This window comes from Orycteropus afer, unplaced genomic scaffold (genome assembly GCF_000298275.1).
Source record: "Orycteropus afer afer isolate SDZICR_OR568_19922 unplaced genomic scaffold, OryAfe1.0 scaffold00071, whole genome shotgun sequence".
NCBI classification, from domain to species: domain Eukaryota; kingdom Metazoa; phylum Chordata; class Mammalia; order Tubulidentata; family Orycteropodidae; genus Orycteropus; species Orycteropus afer.
Genome location: NW_006921658.1, coordinates 11,267,543 through 11,286,689, shown reverse-complemented (window position 1 = coordinate 11,286,689; position 19,147 = coordinate 11,267,543). Strand labels below are relative to the sequence as shown.

At 38.5% G+C, this 19,147-nt stretch overlaps 1 protein-coding gene across 1 annotated transcript in view; it reads left to right on the top strand.

Moving 5' to 3' along the window:
- The first annotated feature begins 475 nt into the window (after positions 1-475).
- Positions 476-19,147, top strand: part of SGMS2 (sphingomyelin synthase 2) — a 20,279-nt gene continuing 1,607 nt past the window's right edge. The window contains exons 1-4 of the mRNA XM_007940772.2: positions 476-930; positions 5,680-5,797; positions 11,996-12,149; positions 16,194-16,360. Of these exons, the coding sequence (XP_007938963.1) occupies positions 476-930; positions 5,680-5,797; positions 11,996-12,149; positions 16,194-16,360 (894 nt within the window). The remainder of the gene's footprint in view (positions 931-5,679; positions 5,798-11,995; positions 12,150-16,193; positions 16,361-19,147) is intronic.

The following is a 19,147-nucleotide window of genomic DNA, read 5'->3' as shown; positions in this document are numbered from 1 at the left end:
CAGAATGTTTCTATTTATATTGGCATCAGCCCAACAAGAGACAAAAATTCCAAGATAAAACAATTCAATATTTTATAAATAAACTTGATCTCAGCAGCTTTAACTTTGTTCTAATGGTTTCTTTGTAAAGTGAATGGCTTTGGTATTTCTTTCTCTTTTTTTGACAATGGTATTGTTTTGGGTGGTTGATGATCAGATAAGCACATTTTCTGAACATGGTTTTGTTTTGTTTTTGCAGGTGGGATAGTATCATCTTTTGGGGAAAGAGAATTGGCTGCCTTTCTTGAATTCAGCAAATGTACAACAGATCACTGCATGGGAGAAACAGTATGGCTGATTGTCTACATTTTGTATTAGAAAACAAAATCAGTTGTAAGAGTACATGTTGATCTTGGAAATAGAAGATTTTAAAAAGTTAAGTCTACAGAGTATAAAAGCTTGACCATCTCCTTTTTGAGCTAAAGAGTGGAGGACAATGGATATCATAGAGACAGCAAAACTTGAGGAACATATGGAAAATCAAACCAACGACCCTACAAACACTTATACAAGGCCTGCTGAACCTGTTGAAGAAGAGAACAAAAATGGCAATGGTAAACCTAAGAGCTTATCCAACGGGCTGCGAAAGGGTACCAAAAAATACCCAGACTATGTTCAAATTGCAATGCCCACTGAATCAAGGAACAAATTTCCCCTAGAATGGTGGAAAACAGGCATTGCATTTGTGTATGCTCTCTTCAACTTGGTCTTGACAACTGTCATGATTACAGTTGTACATGAGAGGGTCCCTCCCAAGGAGCTCAGCCCTCCACTCCCAGACAAGTTTTTTGATTACATTGATCGAGTGAAATGGGCATTTTCTGTATCAGAAATAAATGGGATTATATTAGTTGGACTGTGGATTACCCAGTGGCTGTTTCTGAGATACAAGTAAGTAGGTCTAATATGTTCTTTGGGGTTTGCTATTAGTTTAAGTGAGCAGATATATGATTGAAATTATCTTTATCAGTTTCATCTGATAAAGTCAGTTTTATTGAGGTATTTGGTGAAAGGAAGGAAACATCAGAAAAGGCTACCACATTGAATAAATTCATTCAGTGTTCAATAAATGTTTATTGAGCAGGTCTGTGTGAATGTAGCAAATGCTTTGGTGGGTGATTCAGAGTTAATGAATTCAAGGTACATTTCTAGATTATAAGAACTTGACACTATGGTATTTATATGATACATCAAGAGACTTGAAAAGGAATAACTGTCACTGTAGTCACTGTATTATGTTTGTTTTATTTCAGGCTCGTGACAGAAAGGGAAGAGTAGGATAGGAAATTCTTTTCTCCATTCCTTATAATGTGATGGGCTATATTGGTCTGTAGTCAATAGCATGCTTTAAGGTTCACCTCTGTTTAAGAGTTCTCAAATTTGATATTTCTTTTCCTTTTCCCTATTGGCAGTCCAGTCACAAGAGTTTGTTTAAGAAACTGAATTTAGAACTGGGTCTATGTGGTTTGGGTTTTAGATTTCTAAAGTAAACCTGCCTTCTGCTTCTCCCAGGGCAGCACAAAGGAGCACTTAGTTCACTGGTTTCAGTCTTCCCATTTTGAAATGGCAGAAATCAGGAAGTAGCAGATCAGGTACTTTTACTTTGAAGACATTGAAAAATTGGACAAAGCCCTGGAGTGGTCATTTTTCTGCTTCCCTGTGTGAATTCTGGCCTCTGGTCAGAAAATAAATAAATAAATCCCCTCAATTTCATCTCATTCATCACTTGAAATTTGTTTTCTACTAAGATCCTAGTAATTAAATCAAGTAAAATGTAAATTTGAGCAAACCATAAACTGGGGATTTAAAAAAATGTAAGAGTCCATGTTGATCTTACAACTAAAGGATTAAAAAAAATAAGTTTCCGTAGAGAATAAGACTGACCATGTCCTTTTTGAGCTGAAGACTGGGGGGCAGTTGACATCAGAGATAGCAAAATTCAGTGAATACAATTAAGAAAATTAGAAATCAAATGGAACTTCAGTATGAATGCCAAAGTCGTATTAGAAGTGAGAGTTTATGCTGTAGTCTTTGAATTGGTTGTTGGTTTGAGATTAGAGGAATTCACTCTGTCTTTGCTAAAGAGTTCCCCAAATGCAATTTTATAGTTTTGAAAACTTATTCTAAAAAGCTGAAGCCATTCCTAAGCATTTTCCATTATATATCTCAAGAGTGTTTATCACAGTTCTCAATTGTCTTTTACTTAGCATACTTTACATTAAAAACAAAGAATACATTTGTTGAAGTTGAGTGTTTTTTAGTATGTGGAATAGACACTGAATATAAGAAAGCCTGATTGGGCAACAGATATTTGCTGTCTCCTTTAATTTAGATGAAGGCTTTATTCATATGTCCATGAAAAGAGAAGTTAACAGGGTCTCCACCCTGAAATATAGTCTTCATCTCAGTTTATTTAAGTCTTTATCTGGGTAATTGTTAACTGCCTCCCTGTTACTACCTTAAATTTTAGTATATCAAAACTCATGATTCCGTAGCTGGGCTACACATTTTAAGGATGTTACTATCACAACTCAGCATAAAAAAAACGTGTATATTGGAGGTGAGGTCAGGGAGACACTAGTTTGCCCCTTTACTTTTGAGCTATAATTGGATCTTATATTTTAGTAATTAGTGGAATAATCTTTTTTATCTGTTTTGAATATCCCAGCTACATAGGAAATCCTACTTGCTCTCTTTTTTAAAAGCATTTTTCAAAGCTAGAGAAATAAAATAATTAACAGTAGTTCCTTCTCTAAATAACACTTCAGAGTGCATGTTTCATCTTTTAAGAAAGTTTTCTGTTCTGTGTCCAGCTGTACTTAAAAGACTGGAATGAATATACTTGACTCATAGTAATTCCTGTGTATTGCTTTATCTTGTGTAACAGCATGAAACAACATCCAAAACAGAACTTTTTGGGGTCTGGGCTTGAATCAGAAGGTGAATCGCATTTCATTTAACCTAGAGGATAGACTCCGCACTGTTAATTATCCATTACTTTTCAGTACGTAAGAGTCAGAGCTAAAATAGAAAGCCTTTGAAAGAAATGCCTTGGAATAAATAAGTACTTTCACCTACCAGTCTAGATGGTGTTCTTGTATTTTGACCCTAGGAGCCCTGTGGAATATTCTTAAAGTAACTGTTGGAGAGACAGGCAGCTAACACGTATATTTGTACATAAGTCTTTAAATTAGAAGTCCTGACAGTTACCTGAATTAGAACTTGATCCATGTTAGAACCACAATCTTGGAGAAAATTGAAAATAAGTCATGTGCCTGTTTTATATACAAGAAGAATTACAGTGTTCTCACTGCTTCCATAAGGTTTCCACTGGCCAGTTTTTTCAGAAGTAGAACACTCAATCCTTCCCAGCCCGACTTAATCTGAAAGTTCTATTAAAATTTGTCCATCATGGTTGACTCTACTGCTATTTGAAATACCAGTGGCTTAGCTTCCAGCATCACAACAATATGCAAGCCACCACAGTATGACAAACTGACAGATGAGTCAATCTATGTACTGAGCAAACAATCCAAGAAGCTGGTCTATATGAAGAAGAACGTAGCATCAGGATTGGAGAACGACTCATTAACAATGATGAAATGACAGAGCTTTGCTTGAAAGTAAAGAGGACTTAAAGCATTTACTGATGACGATCAAAGACTATAGCTTTCACTATGGATTATATCTTAACATAAAGAAATCAAAAATCTTCACAACTGGACCAATAAACATCATCATAATAAATGGACAAAATATTGAAGTTGTTGAGGATTTCATTTTACTTAGATCCCTAGTCAATGCCCATAGAAGCAGCAGTCAAGAAATCAAATGACATAATGCTACAAAAGACTGCTTCAAAGTGTTTTAAAAAAGAAAAAAACAAAGATGTCACATGAGATTAAGGTGCTCCTGTCCCAAGCCATGATATTTTTTGTCACCTTACGCATGCAAGAGCTGGGCAATGAAGAAGGAAAATCTAAGGAGAATTGGTACCTTTACGTTATGGTGTGGTAAATAATACTGAATTTACCGTGGACTGCCAGAAAATGAATTAATCTATCTTGGAAGAAGTACAACCAGAAAACTTCTTAGAAGTGAGGATGGAGAGACTGCATCTCATTTATTTTGGACAGGAGGTATCAGACCCTGAAGGAGGACACTATGTTTGGTATAAAGTAAAGGGTCAGAGAAAAATAAGAAAACTCTCAATGAGATAGCTTGACACAGTGGCTGCAAGCATAGGCTCTAACACAGCAATGATTGTGAGGATGATACAGGACCAGGCATTGTTTCTTCTGTTGTACATGTAGTCACTATGAGATGGAACCTACTTGACAGCATCTAACAATACTACCAACAAAAATGGGAGTTACTAACTACTAATCATAAAGCTTTATGAGATTCCTGTGGTACCACTCAGCTCTTAAATCTCCATAGTCAAGACCTTATAGACCTGACTTTTAAATACACAAGAGAAAAGAGGTTTCCATAATTGGAAACGAGGCTACTCAGAACCCTTCATGCCCATTCAGGTACCCATGCGGCACTGATGCAGATGTGCAGAGGCCTTCCTTTGGAGAACAGTGTACTCAAAGTCAACAACTGGGGACCTCTGCCTTAGGCTGAGGATTCAGGTCATGAACAAAAAGGACTAATATTAGTCAAGCACATATCTCCACAGAAAAATAAAAAGTGAAAAGGGACTAGTGGGATTTTTGTTTTATTTGTGTTGCCTTTCTTTCTTGATCAAGGGGGAGCTCTGGTGGCGTAGCACCTAAGGCATTTGACTGCTAAACAGAAGGCTGGTGGTTCAAACCCACCAGCCACACCTCAGAATGAAGATGGGGCAATCTACTTCCATGTGATACTGCCTCGGAAACCCAAGGAGGGGTCGCTATGAGTCGGGTCCGACTCGACGGCACATAACAACAACAACAATCTTGATCAAGGTTGAATAAAATCAGAGTAAATTCATTGGTTTATAGCTTCACTGTCCTTAACTATCTGAGGACACTTTGGACCTCTTCAAAATTTAATTCCTTGAAAATCTATTTAAGCATAGAGAAAATCATTCATGCCCAAGTTGTTGAAATGCCTTTGGATGGTCCCCAAATAAACCTTCCTTATGTAACTTAGGTCAAATGAGTTTGGCACATTTCCCTATGTGTCCAATTATGTAATATCACCTTGGTTCATTAGTGAATTCCTCTGTGCCCACGACTCATTTATACCTTTGATAGGTTCCCAAGAGAAGGTTTCATTAACGCAGTGAATGACTACAAGTGTAGAAAGGCTCATTGAATTCTCTGGCAAAGAGTGACTTTTTTAGAAGTGATTTTTCTAGAGCCCTTAGTCTACTTTAGCTCCCTTCTGAGACTCATTCCTTCTGGGCCCCACACCACCTAGATTTACTGAAATATATAATTTTTCATTTCTGAAAACTGCAGTGCAATTTCTTGTTGGAATTGTAGGGGTGGGCAGCTTACAAACAAGCCTTTAAACTCTGAAATTGTGGTTGGTTTGTTAATGCATTCTGTATTAAGTTATTCTTTATTCTGTTTGGCATTATTTTATATTTCATTTGGAACGAAAACAACCAGTGAACTTGTTTGTCCTCCATCTCTATTTTTCCATTAGGTCAATCGTGGGGCGCAGATTCTTTTTTATCATCGGAACTTTATACCTGTATCGCTGTATTACAATGTATGTCACTACTCTCCCTGTGCCTGGAATGCATTTCCAGTGTGCTCCAAAGGTAAGTACCTCTAGATTACCCACAGAGCAAATCAAGAAACCTTATTGAACACATGCTCACATACATTTTTGTAGACACTTTTATATGTGCTTACTAAAATCTAGCATATTTTCTATTTTTCTTCAGATTTTGGGGGGAAGAAATTGTGTTCATAAAATATATATCTTTGTGCATAAAATTTTGTTTTTTATTCTTGCTGAAAATTATCATTGGCTATTTGACTCTCTCCTTCTTTACCTTCTCTGTCATTCACTCTTGTGTCTCTTCTATAAATATTAAGTTCCTGCTATATATGAGGTAAATTAAGGTAATTAAAAAAAAAAAAAAAAAACCTCACTGCCATTGAGTCCTATGCAACTCATAGCGACCCTTCCTTGGGTTTCCGAGGCATTATCACTACAGAAGTAGATTGCTTCACCTTCCTTCCGAGGAGTGGCTGGTGGCTTTGAACTGCCAGCCTTCTGGTTAGCAGTCAAATCCTTTAGGCATTGCACCACCAGAGCTCCTATTAAGGTAACGGCAGTGACCAAAGTCAAGTCCCTCTCCTCCTGGAGCTTACAGTCTATTGGGAAATGACAGATGGTTAAAAATATTTATTAAAAAAAAAAAATGTGAATTCACAATATGTCAGATGGTAATAAGTGAAGTAATTGTCAGATGAAAACAATAAAGCTGAGTAAGAATGAAAGAGAATAGGAAGATAGTAATTATTTGATAGAGACCTCAGGCAAGGTTTCTCTAATAAGAAAGCATTTGGGCAGGAACCAAGATGAGACAGCAAGCAGATTGATGGGGTGAGAGGTTAGTCGCAGTGGGTTTGAGAAAGAGCAGGGAGGCCAGCGTGGCTGAGTAGAGTTGTAAAGGGTCAGGCTGGTGCAAGTGACAGATCCCATGGGCCTCAGGCCCATTGTAAGAAATTGAACTTTGGTGGTGGTAGTGGAAGTGGCGACAACAAGTCCTATTCTGAATACACTTTGGAGATAGAATCAGCAGGATATGCTGAGTGGGTTTTGAGAAAGTCAGGGATAACTCCAAAGTTTTTACCCTGAGCACCTAGAAGGATGGGGTGATCTTTTGCCAAGATATGGTACAAGCATGTATGCTGAAACTGTCTTAAGCAGTTTTTATCAGTTTTTCCAATTAAGAGCCAGTGCTCCAAAAAGCTGTTGATCATCTGAGACCCCAATATGCCCTGATTCATAAAATGGAAATTTGCAAATCATGTGTTTTCTAGACAAGGGAGTGAAGTCTAACATTTTACTGAACACCAAGCAGATGTCTGAGGTGGAAGGAAAAATAGAGTTGTTCCAAAGAACTCAACAGTCTCTCTCACCAAATATAGGTGTGGTTTGGAGAAGCTATAATTTTCCAAAGTCATCAAAGCATAAAGTGTCTGTAATTAAAACAGTGTACATATTGAATTTAAACATTGGCTGATTTTTCGTGAAACTAATTTAAGGCATGGGAGGAGTCCAGAAGCATAACAAACACTTCTAAGGGGTTATTGTGACGTGTTAAATGGAAAAATGGCCACAGAAATGAAGGCTTCCAAGTAATGGATGAAACTTACAGAGGTGAATTGCTATGATTACAAAAAGGAAATAAATTAAAGATTGTTCTGCATGGAAGAGTTACAATTTTCAGAAACCACATCAGTAAATGTACTGCTGGATAGCTAACCTATGTAATAACATAATGGAAACTTTGGTAATATCACATGTTCATGTCAGAGCCTCTTCTGGAAGCCTAAGCAGGCTATAGGTACGTGAATTGTGGTTCACTAAAGCAAACACAGATTTTCAGAACAAACAAATCTGTCTTGGATGACACCCAGGATGCTCTTTAGAAGTGAGGATGGTAAGACTTTGTCTCTTGTACTTTGGTCATGTTGTCAGGAGGGACCAGTCCCTAAAGAAGAAGTGTTTGGTAAAGTAGGGAGTCCGCAATAAAGAGGAAGACCCTCACCAGGATGGATTGACACAGTGGCTACAGTGAGGGGCTCAAGCATAGCAATAATTGGTGAGGATAGCACAGGACCAGGCCGCGTTCTATTTTGCTGTATGCAAGGTTGTTAGGAGTCAAAACAGACTCAGTGGCAACTAACAGCAACAAAACAAACACAACTTTGTTTGACTGGAGGTTATGTTGTGTTATAGAACAGAATTACATTCTAAATTTGATTCATGAGCTGACTTTGAGAGCTCTTTAGAGTTTTGTGGTCACAAGGCTATTATATAATCTACCTGTCTCCTTTGTTCCTGACTATAGAATGCCCTTTGTGAATATGAGCAATGACAAAACCATGTATACTGAAACCACTTACTGTGGGAGGAGGATGTTAAAACCAAAACCAAATCCAATGCCATCAAGTCTATTTCAACTTGTGCCGATCCTATAGAACAGAGTAGACTGCCCCATAGAGTTTCCAAGGCCATAAATCTTTATAAAAGCAGACTGCCTCATCTTTCTCCCATGGAGCAGCTGGTGGGTTTGGACTGCCAACTTTTTGGTTAGCAGATGAGTGCTTTAACCACTGTATCACCAGAAATCCTTAGGAGGATGTTAGATCTAGTAATTGATGGCTAATTAAATTTGTAACTCACCATATATGATCATCACAAAAACTATCCCAGTGATAGGTCCCTTGGTGAAAACCTTGGCTGTCACAGTTTTCTAGTTGTATTCTCCCTCATTTATCCCATGGTTGACTTTAAATCCTTTGCTTACAATTTGGTTCAACTTCCAACACATACTTTGGTTTGCAGCCACTAAACTTGTGTTCTTCAAAGTGTGTTTATATTAATCTTGGCCCACTTATTAAGGCTTACATGTAATGATTCAGTGCTTCAAACCCATTTTGCCACACACAAGAAAGTTAAGCTGGGAGAGCTACATGCCCTTTCCCTGAGAAGCTTCCTGGGAAATACAAGAACAAAGAAATTCTCTTATTTATCAAAGGGACAGCGTAGATGGTAAAATTTCTGCTTTGGCATCAGCCAAGTTAAACTCTTCTCAAAAGGAAGATTGGGCAATCTACTTCCATAGTGATACCACCTTGGAAACCCAACGAGGGGTCACTATAAGTCAGATTCGACTCCGTGGCAGTGGGTTTGGGTAGGTACCTATTTTATTTTTGTGGAAGTGGTATGTGGAAGGCTCAGTTTAAGGAACACTTAAGAAGGCTCAAAATAGCTTTAGTTATTTCAATGGAAGCTTCTCCTCTTGAGTTTCTGTATATTCAATTCCACATCCAGTAATGGTATAGAAAGGTGTCTGAAAAGGAGAAAATAAATAGGAACTAGACTCTTATGTAGGAGCTCTGGTAGCATAGTGCCTAAGGCACTTGACTGCTAACCAGAAGGCTGGCGGTTCAAACCCACCAGCTACTCCTCGGAAGGAAGGTTGGGCAATCCTATTTCTGTAGTGATACTGCCTCGGAAACCCAAGAAGGGGTCGCTATGGGTTGGGGCCGACTCGATGGCACACAACAACAACAGACTCTCATGTGATGTGTGAAGAAGTACCAGTGAACTAGAATAGAACTAAAAAAAATTAACCCATTAACCGTAACCTTCACTATTCTCTCCTCTTCCCAGTTTTCTTTCTACTCTCCTTTCTTTTGTTCTTCCTTTCTTGAGGTTCTATTTAGCATTTACACTGAGTGTGATCTGACATCTCTTGGTAGCAGTAAACAGGACTGAGGAATTCAGGACTAAGGAAAGACAAAGATATCAAATCCTTCCTGTGCTCTATAAAGATACAGTGAATCAACTGCTATCGAAAATCTCCACATACCAATTCAGCTGAAAGTGAAAAGAAGATAAATGTGTGGCTTTATTTAGCTCCCAGTTAATACCTTTGGACCCCCAGTAAAAGGGCTGATGGCTTTAAGTGTTTCTGTCCTTGAAAATTAGAATATCGAATTGGAATGGGTGAGAAGATTTTTAAAAAAAAAAAAGTACAATTTTTAAATTAAGAATAATGTGTCCATTTAAAGGGACCAGGTTTGCTGGTCTGATAGAGCCTGGTGGAACCCCTGAGAATATGGCCCTTATTTGTCCTTCACGTCTGGAATTGAACTCACTCCTATGGCTCCCAGCCAAAAAAAAAGATAGGCATATGGGCTGAACATTTACATTAGGTAGATACATTCCTTGGAAATCTTTACAATCATGGGAGAATAGAAGGGCTGTGTATGCACAGGGAGACAGCTTGTGGGGCAGGGGTGCATGGGAGGGAAGGACACAGGGAAGAGGTAACAATGGGGAAGAAGTGGGAAGAGAGCTGTTGCATTGTGGGAAAACACACTCAATGCCATGAGACAAAGTGTATGTGAACTGCTGTATGGAAAATGAATTTGGCTCTGTAAACTTTCACCCAAATCACAATAAAAACTAATAATAATAATAATAATAATGTGTGCTTTTAAAACTGGGAACACAATGGCCAGGACAGAGTGTATGTATCTTTGTATTTGACCTCAGTGTTGACAGTGGTTCATATCAATCTCATGACAAGGAGTTCCTGAAGGACATAGCTGAGTTGATAAAGCCTATAGCTGTACTTTGTAATATGCCTGGAGTGAGTGCTGCAGTCTATCAACAGCCCTCTGGTCGTGCTAGAATATGAATCCTATATTACCTTCTAGATCCTGTATTTTCAAGGTACAAACTCTTAAGATTTGGCATGTTTTCACTTAAAGACTATCTGTTCTTGGTAAGGAGCACTAGTGGCACTGTGGGTAAAGCATTTGGCTGCTAACCAAATGTGGTGGTTTGAAGCTGCCAGCCACTCTATGGAATAAAGATGAGGCAGTCTGCTTCCATAAAGATTTACAGCCTTGGAAATGGTGGGGGCAGCTCTACTCTGTCTTTTACACTCACCATGAGTTGGAATCAACTCGATGGCAGTAGGTTTGGTTTTGGTTTATTCTTGGTAAAATGCATAGATTTTCTTTATGCAGCATGTTACATACCTGTCACCCAGCTCTCAAATTTATAGTCAGTAATAATCTTTCTAAGGAGTCCAGGTGGTGCAACAGTTAGGCGCTTAACTGTGAATAGGAAGGTGGTTTGAACCCACCCTAAGGCCCCTCAGGACAAAGACCTGGCTCTCTGCTCCTGTAAATATTAAGCATAGAAAACCTTCTGGGGGAAGACATGGTGTGACTATGAGTTGAAATCTACTCACAGCATCTAAAAACAAGAGTCTTTCTTATTTCTCTTCTCCTGTGTTCTATTGCTCAATATTTTTCTGAGTGTCATTCTTCTTTGATTTTTCTAAGCCTATGAGCAGGTCTTAGTTCCCTTGTACTAAGTTGATTTGAGTCCCTCCATCTGGCCTCTCAACATTTCAGTATTCTGATTTTTCCTGCCTACCATTTTGACAAACTCAGTCTACTACTCCTTCCTGTAATGCTTAAATTCTAATGGGATATAATCTTTTGGCCATTGCCTGAAAGTCCAGCTCTAGCCCATCATTGTTCCCCATGGGATAACACCTCTCATATCATCACAGTAAATTCTAGGGACCGCCACACCCTTGACCAAGGGAGCTCTCTCCTGAGCACCTGCCACAGCACACAGGTTACTTCTTTGGGGATGCTTTTCTTTTGAAAGTATCCATTTTTTTAAGTTTCTATTACCTCACCAATCCACCATTTTCAAACCTGTTTAATTTGTTGCAGCTCCTGTTTTTAACTGTAAATGATTGATCAGACCTTATAAAGCTATACACACCCTTTGGGTTTTCCATTTAATACAAGGAACCTATATACTGCAGAATATTAGTGATGTGGTATGCGGCAGAATTAAATATTAACCATCCAAAACCTTGACGTCCCCCTTGTAAAAAGGAGAGAAAGGAGCTTTGACCTGTTTTTTAGCTCATAGCTATGGTGAAGTCATTGGTTATTAATATTTTTAAAAGCTTTGTCCAAGGACACAATACCACCAAAACATATTATTAGTAATGTGCTGAATAATTTAAAACTTGTCAATAAAACTCACCAATACAATGAATAAAACCCAATCTGAGGAACTTCCCTCTCTTCCTCCTTGGAGTCTTTTCAATTTTTTAGATTAAAAATAAATAAATAAAACTAAAAGCTAGCGCCCTTTCTAGGTGTAACAAAATCTGGGCTATGACATTATTTTATCAGTTTGTAAATGCCCTTCCTAATCTTCATGTGTCATTCAGCTCAACGGAAACTCTCAGGCAAAAGTGGAACGGATTCTACGGTTGATTTCTGGCGGTGGATTGTCCATAACGGGATCACATATCTTGTGTGGAGACTTCCTCTTCAGCGGTCACACTGTTGTGCTGACACTTACTTATTTGTTCATCAAAGAATGTAAGTAATAGCTCATTCCCACCTTACTGATTCATTGCTATAGTGGGAGGGAACTGTAGGCCTTGAAACTGATTGTTGTTGTTGTTGTTGTTATTTGCCATCGAGTCTGCCCCGACTCATAGCGACCCCTCCTTGGGTTTCCGAGGCAATATCACTACAGAAGTAGGATTGCCCAACCTTCCTTCCGAGGAGTAGCTGGTGGGTTTGAACTGCCAGCCTTCTGGTTAGCAGTCAAGTGCCTTAGGCACTATGCTACCAGAGCTCCCTGATAGGAGTCCTTATTCTATTGGTATTGGTAGCTATGAACAATATCTATATATTTATATATAAGTTATTTGAACACTGAAGGCTTAAAACCTGGCCCTGATCGTATAGAGACTGGTGGCAACCCCAAGACTATGGCCCTTAAGACAACATTCAAACCTGGCCTAACACCCACGAGGAATATACTGTCCAGAACAATCAACTATATGAGACCAAACAGTCAGCATTTGCCCAAAAACAAAGTTTAGAAGGCAGGAAGGGGCAGGAAAAATAGGCAAATGAGAACAGGGAACACAGGCAGGAAGTGGTAAGAATGCTATTCTATTTAGAAGATTGCAACTAATGTCATGAAAAAAAATGTGTATAAATTGTTGAATGGAAAACTAATTTGCTCTGTGAACTTTCACCCAAACTGCAATAAAATAAACAAATAAATAAAACTTGGCCCTGGCTTCTGTCTAGCATTTTGCATGCCTCACAAAGCTATTTTAATACTGGAACTAGGAAGAACTTATGTTTATTGCATTCTAAGGTCAAAAGTAAAAGACTTTTGAATTATTTGTTGGACACTTTCATTCTGTCATTCCAAATAATTCAGCTAATATTTTCCCCTTTTTAGATTTATCTTTGTCCCACTTTATTCCCATTTTATTTTTTTCAACCACTTACTATGCTTTAGTAGGGGTCTTTGTGGAACATTTTGCCACTACCAATCATTTTCTTAAGAGATTGTCTTTCTCCATCTGAACATAAAGGCAAGAATGTGAAATATCTTTCCTTATTTATATGGTTAATTCTCATTATATAAGATCTTTTCATAGTCTGATAGTTTTCAATAGCCAGAATAATGCACTGTCCATTGTGGGGTTGTATGTGATTTTAGCTGCCTAGCAGATCCCATTTTTACAGGTTTCTGAGGTTTTGTATTTAAGCCCATTATCTCAAAATCCTTTTGAAGTAGTGATGCTACTTCCTTCATTTTTTTGCAAAGGTGGTCAGTGCTAACCTTCATTCTTGAATTAGTTCCAAGATACTCCAACTCAGTGAGTTTTTTTTAGACATTTATCTCAATTCTCTTAGCATATTATAAAGGAAGTCTTTAGGCAGAGACTAGCAGAAAGAAATTTCCCCTCTTCTCTCCTCCTTCCTCTTTCCTTGGCCTTTCATCAGTCCATCCTAACCTAATGGCAAGAATTTATTTCTGCATCACTATTAGACAAAGTTTGATAACCTGATGGTACTGTAGATATCAAACTTTGTCTAATAGTTACACAGAAATAAATTCTTGCCCCATAGATTGCTTAGAGTTTTAGGTTTAAGTTCCGCTCTGAGGGTAATAAGATAGATTTGAGATTCTCTGTCTCTGGTGGTGCAGTGCTTAAAGCATTTGACGGCTAACCAGAAGACTGGCCATTCAAACCTACCAGCTGCTCTGTGGAAGGAAAATGAGGCAATCTACTTCCATAAAGATTTACTGCCTTGGAAACCCAATGGGGGTTGCTATGAGTGGCAGTGGGTTTGGTTGTTTTTCGTTTTTTGTTTTTTTGTTGTTTTTTTTTTAAATAATAGATGAAGGAGCCCTGGTAGCGTCAAGCTCTTGACTACTAACCAAAAGCTCCATGGTTCAAACTGCCAGCTGCTCTGTGGGAGAAAGATAGGATACTCTGCTTCTGTAAATATTACAGCCTGGGAAACCCTATGGGGCGGTTCCACTCTGTCCTATAGGGTCACTATGAGTTGGAATCAACAGCAGAGGGTTTGGGTTTATAGTAGATGAACTACAGTCTTTTAATATTGTGAGACTTGTATAGCTTCTATGTTGTTACCTTTTTAAATGCAATATACAGACTTACAGTAGGGAGAGTAGTTAACTGTGGGGCTTCATTATACTTGACTTTAAGGCTAAGGGCCTCTGCACCTTTCTCCTTGTTTCTACTCTCACACTAAGGGGAGTGGGAAAGGGGACCTAGGCCTGTCTCTGCACCATCAGAAACAGACCTCCCACTGTCATCTAGTCAGCTCCTTCTCATAACAACCCTGTAAACTCCAAAACCAATCTCACTGCCATTGAGTCAATTTTGACTCATAGCAACCCCTACTGGGTTTCTGAGGCGGGAAAACTTTAAGGAAGTAGATTGCCCCATCTTCCTTCTGCTGAGTGGCTGGTGGATTTGAACCACCAACCTTTTCTAGTTAGCAGTCAAATGCCTTAGGTACTGTACCACTGGAGCTCCTTATAACAACCCTATAAAAATAACCAAACTCACTGCCATTGAGTCAGACCTGACTCATAGCAACCTCTCCTTAGGTTTCTGAGGCAGAATCACTATGGAAGTAGATTGCCCAACCTTCCTTCCAAGGAGTGGTTGGTGGGTTTGAACTGCCAGCCTTCTGGTTAGCAGTCAAATGCCTTAGGTGCTACACCACCAGAGCTCCTTAACAACCCTGTAGGACAGGGTAAAACTGCTTTATAGGGTTTCCAAGGCTAAAGCATTATTCAACCATTCTTGAAAGTAATTTCACTATGATTGTAAATGCAGTCAAATATGAAATAAATTTCAACTTACTGGATTATGTTTATTGTGAATAAAATTTTAGAAAAAGAAACAAGCAGTTGTCCAAATTATGGAGACAAATTCTGGCTGAAACTCTATCCATGTCATTAGCATGTGTGAGAAATAGGTATATGATTGTGTTTAACGTGAGTACTCCACTTCTCTCTTATGGTGGATCAGTGCGGTGACTTTCTTAGTGCCCTCACTGAGCCTAAAATATGTAAGTGAATGGCCAGGAATCTTAAAGTTTACACAGCTGTCAAGTCAACTTGGACTCATGGTGACCCCATGTGTGTCAGAGTGGAAATGTGCTCCACAGGGTTTTCAATGGCTGATTGTTGAGAAGTAGATCACCAGACCTTTCTTCCAAGCCCCTGGGTGGACTCAAACTTCTAATCTTTGGTTCAGCTGCTGAGCACCACTCGTACCACCCAGGGACTCCAAGCTTTACGTGTACTTCTTGTTGTGTGCTGTTGACTCAAATCTGACTCATAGCAACCGTATAGGACCTAGTAGAACTGACCCAGCATTTCCCAAAGCTATAGTAATCTTTATGGAAGCAGATTGCCACATTTTTCTTCAGAAGTGGCTGGTGGGTTTGAATCCAGTGACCTTTTGGTTAAGCAGCTGAGCATTTATTTAACCACTGAGCCACCAGGGCTACTTTAAGCTTTACACAGGGAGTGCTGTGGTTGCTATTGGAAGTAACTCTAAATTTGCCAAGAATCAAAATTTTGCTAGTCACACGTCATTCTTTTTTTTCCCTTGGAGAATGAAAATTAAATATATGTAAGATCTGAAACAATTCCTGCTCTCTCCTTTTCTTTTCTTATTTTCATTGACAGCTACCTTTCTTTTTGACCCCAACTGTTTTTCTTTCCAGGAGGGTCCTTACCTGAACCAGAATAAGCCCATTCCAGCCAACCTAATACAAAACAGTTCTTTTCTCTTCCTTGTTAAACAGCTCATTAGCAGTGGACAAGACCTGGAGTATCTAGTGATACGATCATCCCTAATGAATGACCATTAGATCTCCTACCAGTGGTTTCCCCTTCTTACCTGAACAAGTCCTGAGTAGTTTACAGTGATTCATTTTTGATGATTACTTTTCTTCCAGTGAGTTCCTGACTATAGATCACTCTTCTTAAGTTCATTAGAACAGACTGTAAATCATTAAATGCATCTCTGGGAATCTTACTAACTCTCTAATTTTTCTACTGCCCAGATTCACCTCGTCACTTCTGGTGGTATCATTTAATCTGTTGGCTGCTGAGTGCTGCCGGGATCATCTGCATTCTCGTGGCTCATGAACACTATACTGTCGATGTGATCATTGCTTATTATATCACAACTCGACTGTTCTGGTGGTACCATTCAATGGCCAATGAAAAGGTGAGAGCAGTGAAAATCCATGAATGATTCTTTCATTGAACACAGTCGACCTCTTCTCATACAGTGGGGTCTTAGATTGGTTAATGGGAATAACTGCTCTTGCCACCCAATCTGTGGTTTGGGACAATTCACTTCATAAAAGAAAGCAAAATAAAGAACTTCACAAATGTAAATGACACTTACAGATAAAAATGCTTTAAAATTATAGAGCATAATAGTTTACTAATATAGTTATATTAGAATTGAAGAAGGATATATGCTAAATTAAAATGTAGGTACCTTTTCTGTACAAGCACTATGGTTCAGCTAGGTAAGACATTCTCTTCCTTCAAGGAACTTATGTTAATTTGCAAGAAAAGACAGTATTAATTTAAAGAAAATAAACAGGCAAAATCAATAACCTGTGAATTACTAGATTTGATGACATCTTTAGTGGTATAGGGAGGATTAAAGCATTGAGCTGCAAAACAAAATCTTAGTGGTTCAAACCCACCAGTCACTCCACATAAGAAAGATGAGGTGGTCTGCTTCCATAAAGATTTACAGTCTTGGAAACCCTATGGTGCAGTTCTACTCTGTCCTATAGGGTTGCTATGAGTCTAAATCAATTAAATGACAGTGGGTTTCATTTTGATTTGGTGACATTGTGCTCTCTGGCTTCTCCTCTTAACTTCCCTTACTTGTTTCTGCTTCATCCTACCCCCAGATGCCCTTTTCTTTCTTCTCCCATTCATTCTTAAAGAACTAGTTCAAATGCAACCTCTTCTGGGAGGCTTTTGTAACCCTTGCTCTCTTGCTGTAGCCGCAGGGTAGAATTATTCCTTCCCTTATTTGTGTTTCCCTAGTCTTGGTGTGTGCCCTTGATGTAATAGAGTTAGTCTGTGTAGTGTGATTCACTTCATCTTTGGATAGCCTTGCCATATTGTCTGCCGCTTATAATGTTTGCAGAACTTGCAAGCAGTTGATATGTCATTCCCCAAGAACCTAATTCCAACCCTCATTTCTGGAATACACCTACTCCTTACTTACCAACTATTTCATTATGTGACATTTCATGTTTTAAACAGTAGTATAAATTCCATCTGACTATTTTGTGCACTAACATCTGACAGTAACAAACAACAAGGTGTGAGGTGAGAGTAATGCTAGCTGTGTTGGTTAAGGTTATATGTCATCTTGGGTAGGCCATGATTCTTGGTGGTTTGGCAATGATATCCCTGTTCCACGAACTCTTCTGAATCCAGCTTGAATTTACGGAAGTTCCTTGTCAATATACTATTGCAACACTTTTGGAATTATCTTCAACAAAATTTTACTTGCATATACATTGTTTGATAATTTCCACATTCTGTTGGATCACCTTTCTTTGGAATGGTCACAAATATTGATCTCTTCCAGTCAGTTGACCAGGTGGCTGTCTTCCAAATTTCTTGGCATAGATGAATAAGCACCTTCAGTGCAGCATGCATTGATTGAAACATCTCAGTGGGTATTCTGTCAATTCTTGTGTTTCGCCATTGCCTTTAGTATAGCTTGGACTTCTTCCTTCAACACTATTAATTCTTGATCATAAGCTACCTCCTGAAATTGGTGAAGGTTGACCAATTCTTTTTGGTACTGTGATTCTGTGTATTTATTCCATCTTCTTGTAATGCTTCCTGCATTGTTCAATATTTTGCCCATAATCCTTCAATATTGTAACTCTAGACTTAGATTTTCTCATTCTTTCAGCTTGAGAAATGCTGAGCATCCTCCTTCCTTTTGGTTTTCTAACTCCAGGTCTTTGCACATTTCATTATAATAATTTATTAATTTAATAATTATAATAATTATTTTGTCTTCTTGAGCCACACTTTGAAATCTTCTGTTCAGCTCTTTTATTTCATCATTCCTTCCATACTCCGCATTCAAGAGCAACTTTCAGAATCTCTTCTGACATCCATTTTGATCATTTCTCCCTTTCCTGTCTTTCTAATGACCTTTTGCTTGCTTCTTACATGATGATCTTGATGTCATCCCACAACTCATCTCATCTTTGGTCATTGGTGTTCAGTGCATCAAATCTGTTCTTCAGATCATCTCTAAATTCAGGTGGGATATACTCAAGGTCATATTTTGGCTGTCATGGACTTGTTTTAATTTTCTTCAGCTTCAGCTTGAACTTACATATGAGCAATTGGTGGTCTGTTCCACAGTCAGTTCCTGGCCTTAACTGTTGATACTAAGTTTCTCCATCATCTCTTCCCACAGATGTAATCAATATAATTCCTGTGTATTCCATCTGGTGAGTCCACATGTATAGCTGCTGTTTGTGTGGTTGAAAAAGGTATTTGCCATGCATAAGTCATTTGTCTTGCAAAATTCTATCATGAGACCTCCGGCATCATTCCTTTCACCAATACCATATTTTCTAACTACCAGTGCTACTTCTTTGTTTCCAACTTTCACATTCCATTTCACCAGTAATAATTGGTACATCTTGATTGCATGTTTGGTCAATTTCAGACTGCAGAAGTTGGTAAAAATCTTTAATTTCTTCATCTTTGGCTTTGTGGTTGGTGCATTTGAAAAATAATAATATTAACTAGTCTTCCTTGCAGGTGTATGAATATTATCCTAGCACTGACAGCATTGTGCTTCAGGATAGATGTTGAAACATTCTTTTTGATGATGAATATGACACCATTCCTCTTCAATTTGTCGTTCACAGCATAATAGACCATGATTGATTTAGAAAAGCCAATACCAGTCCATTTCAGTTCACTGAATGGTTTGGAGGTTATGTAA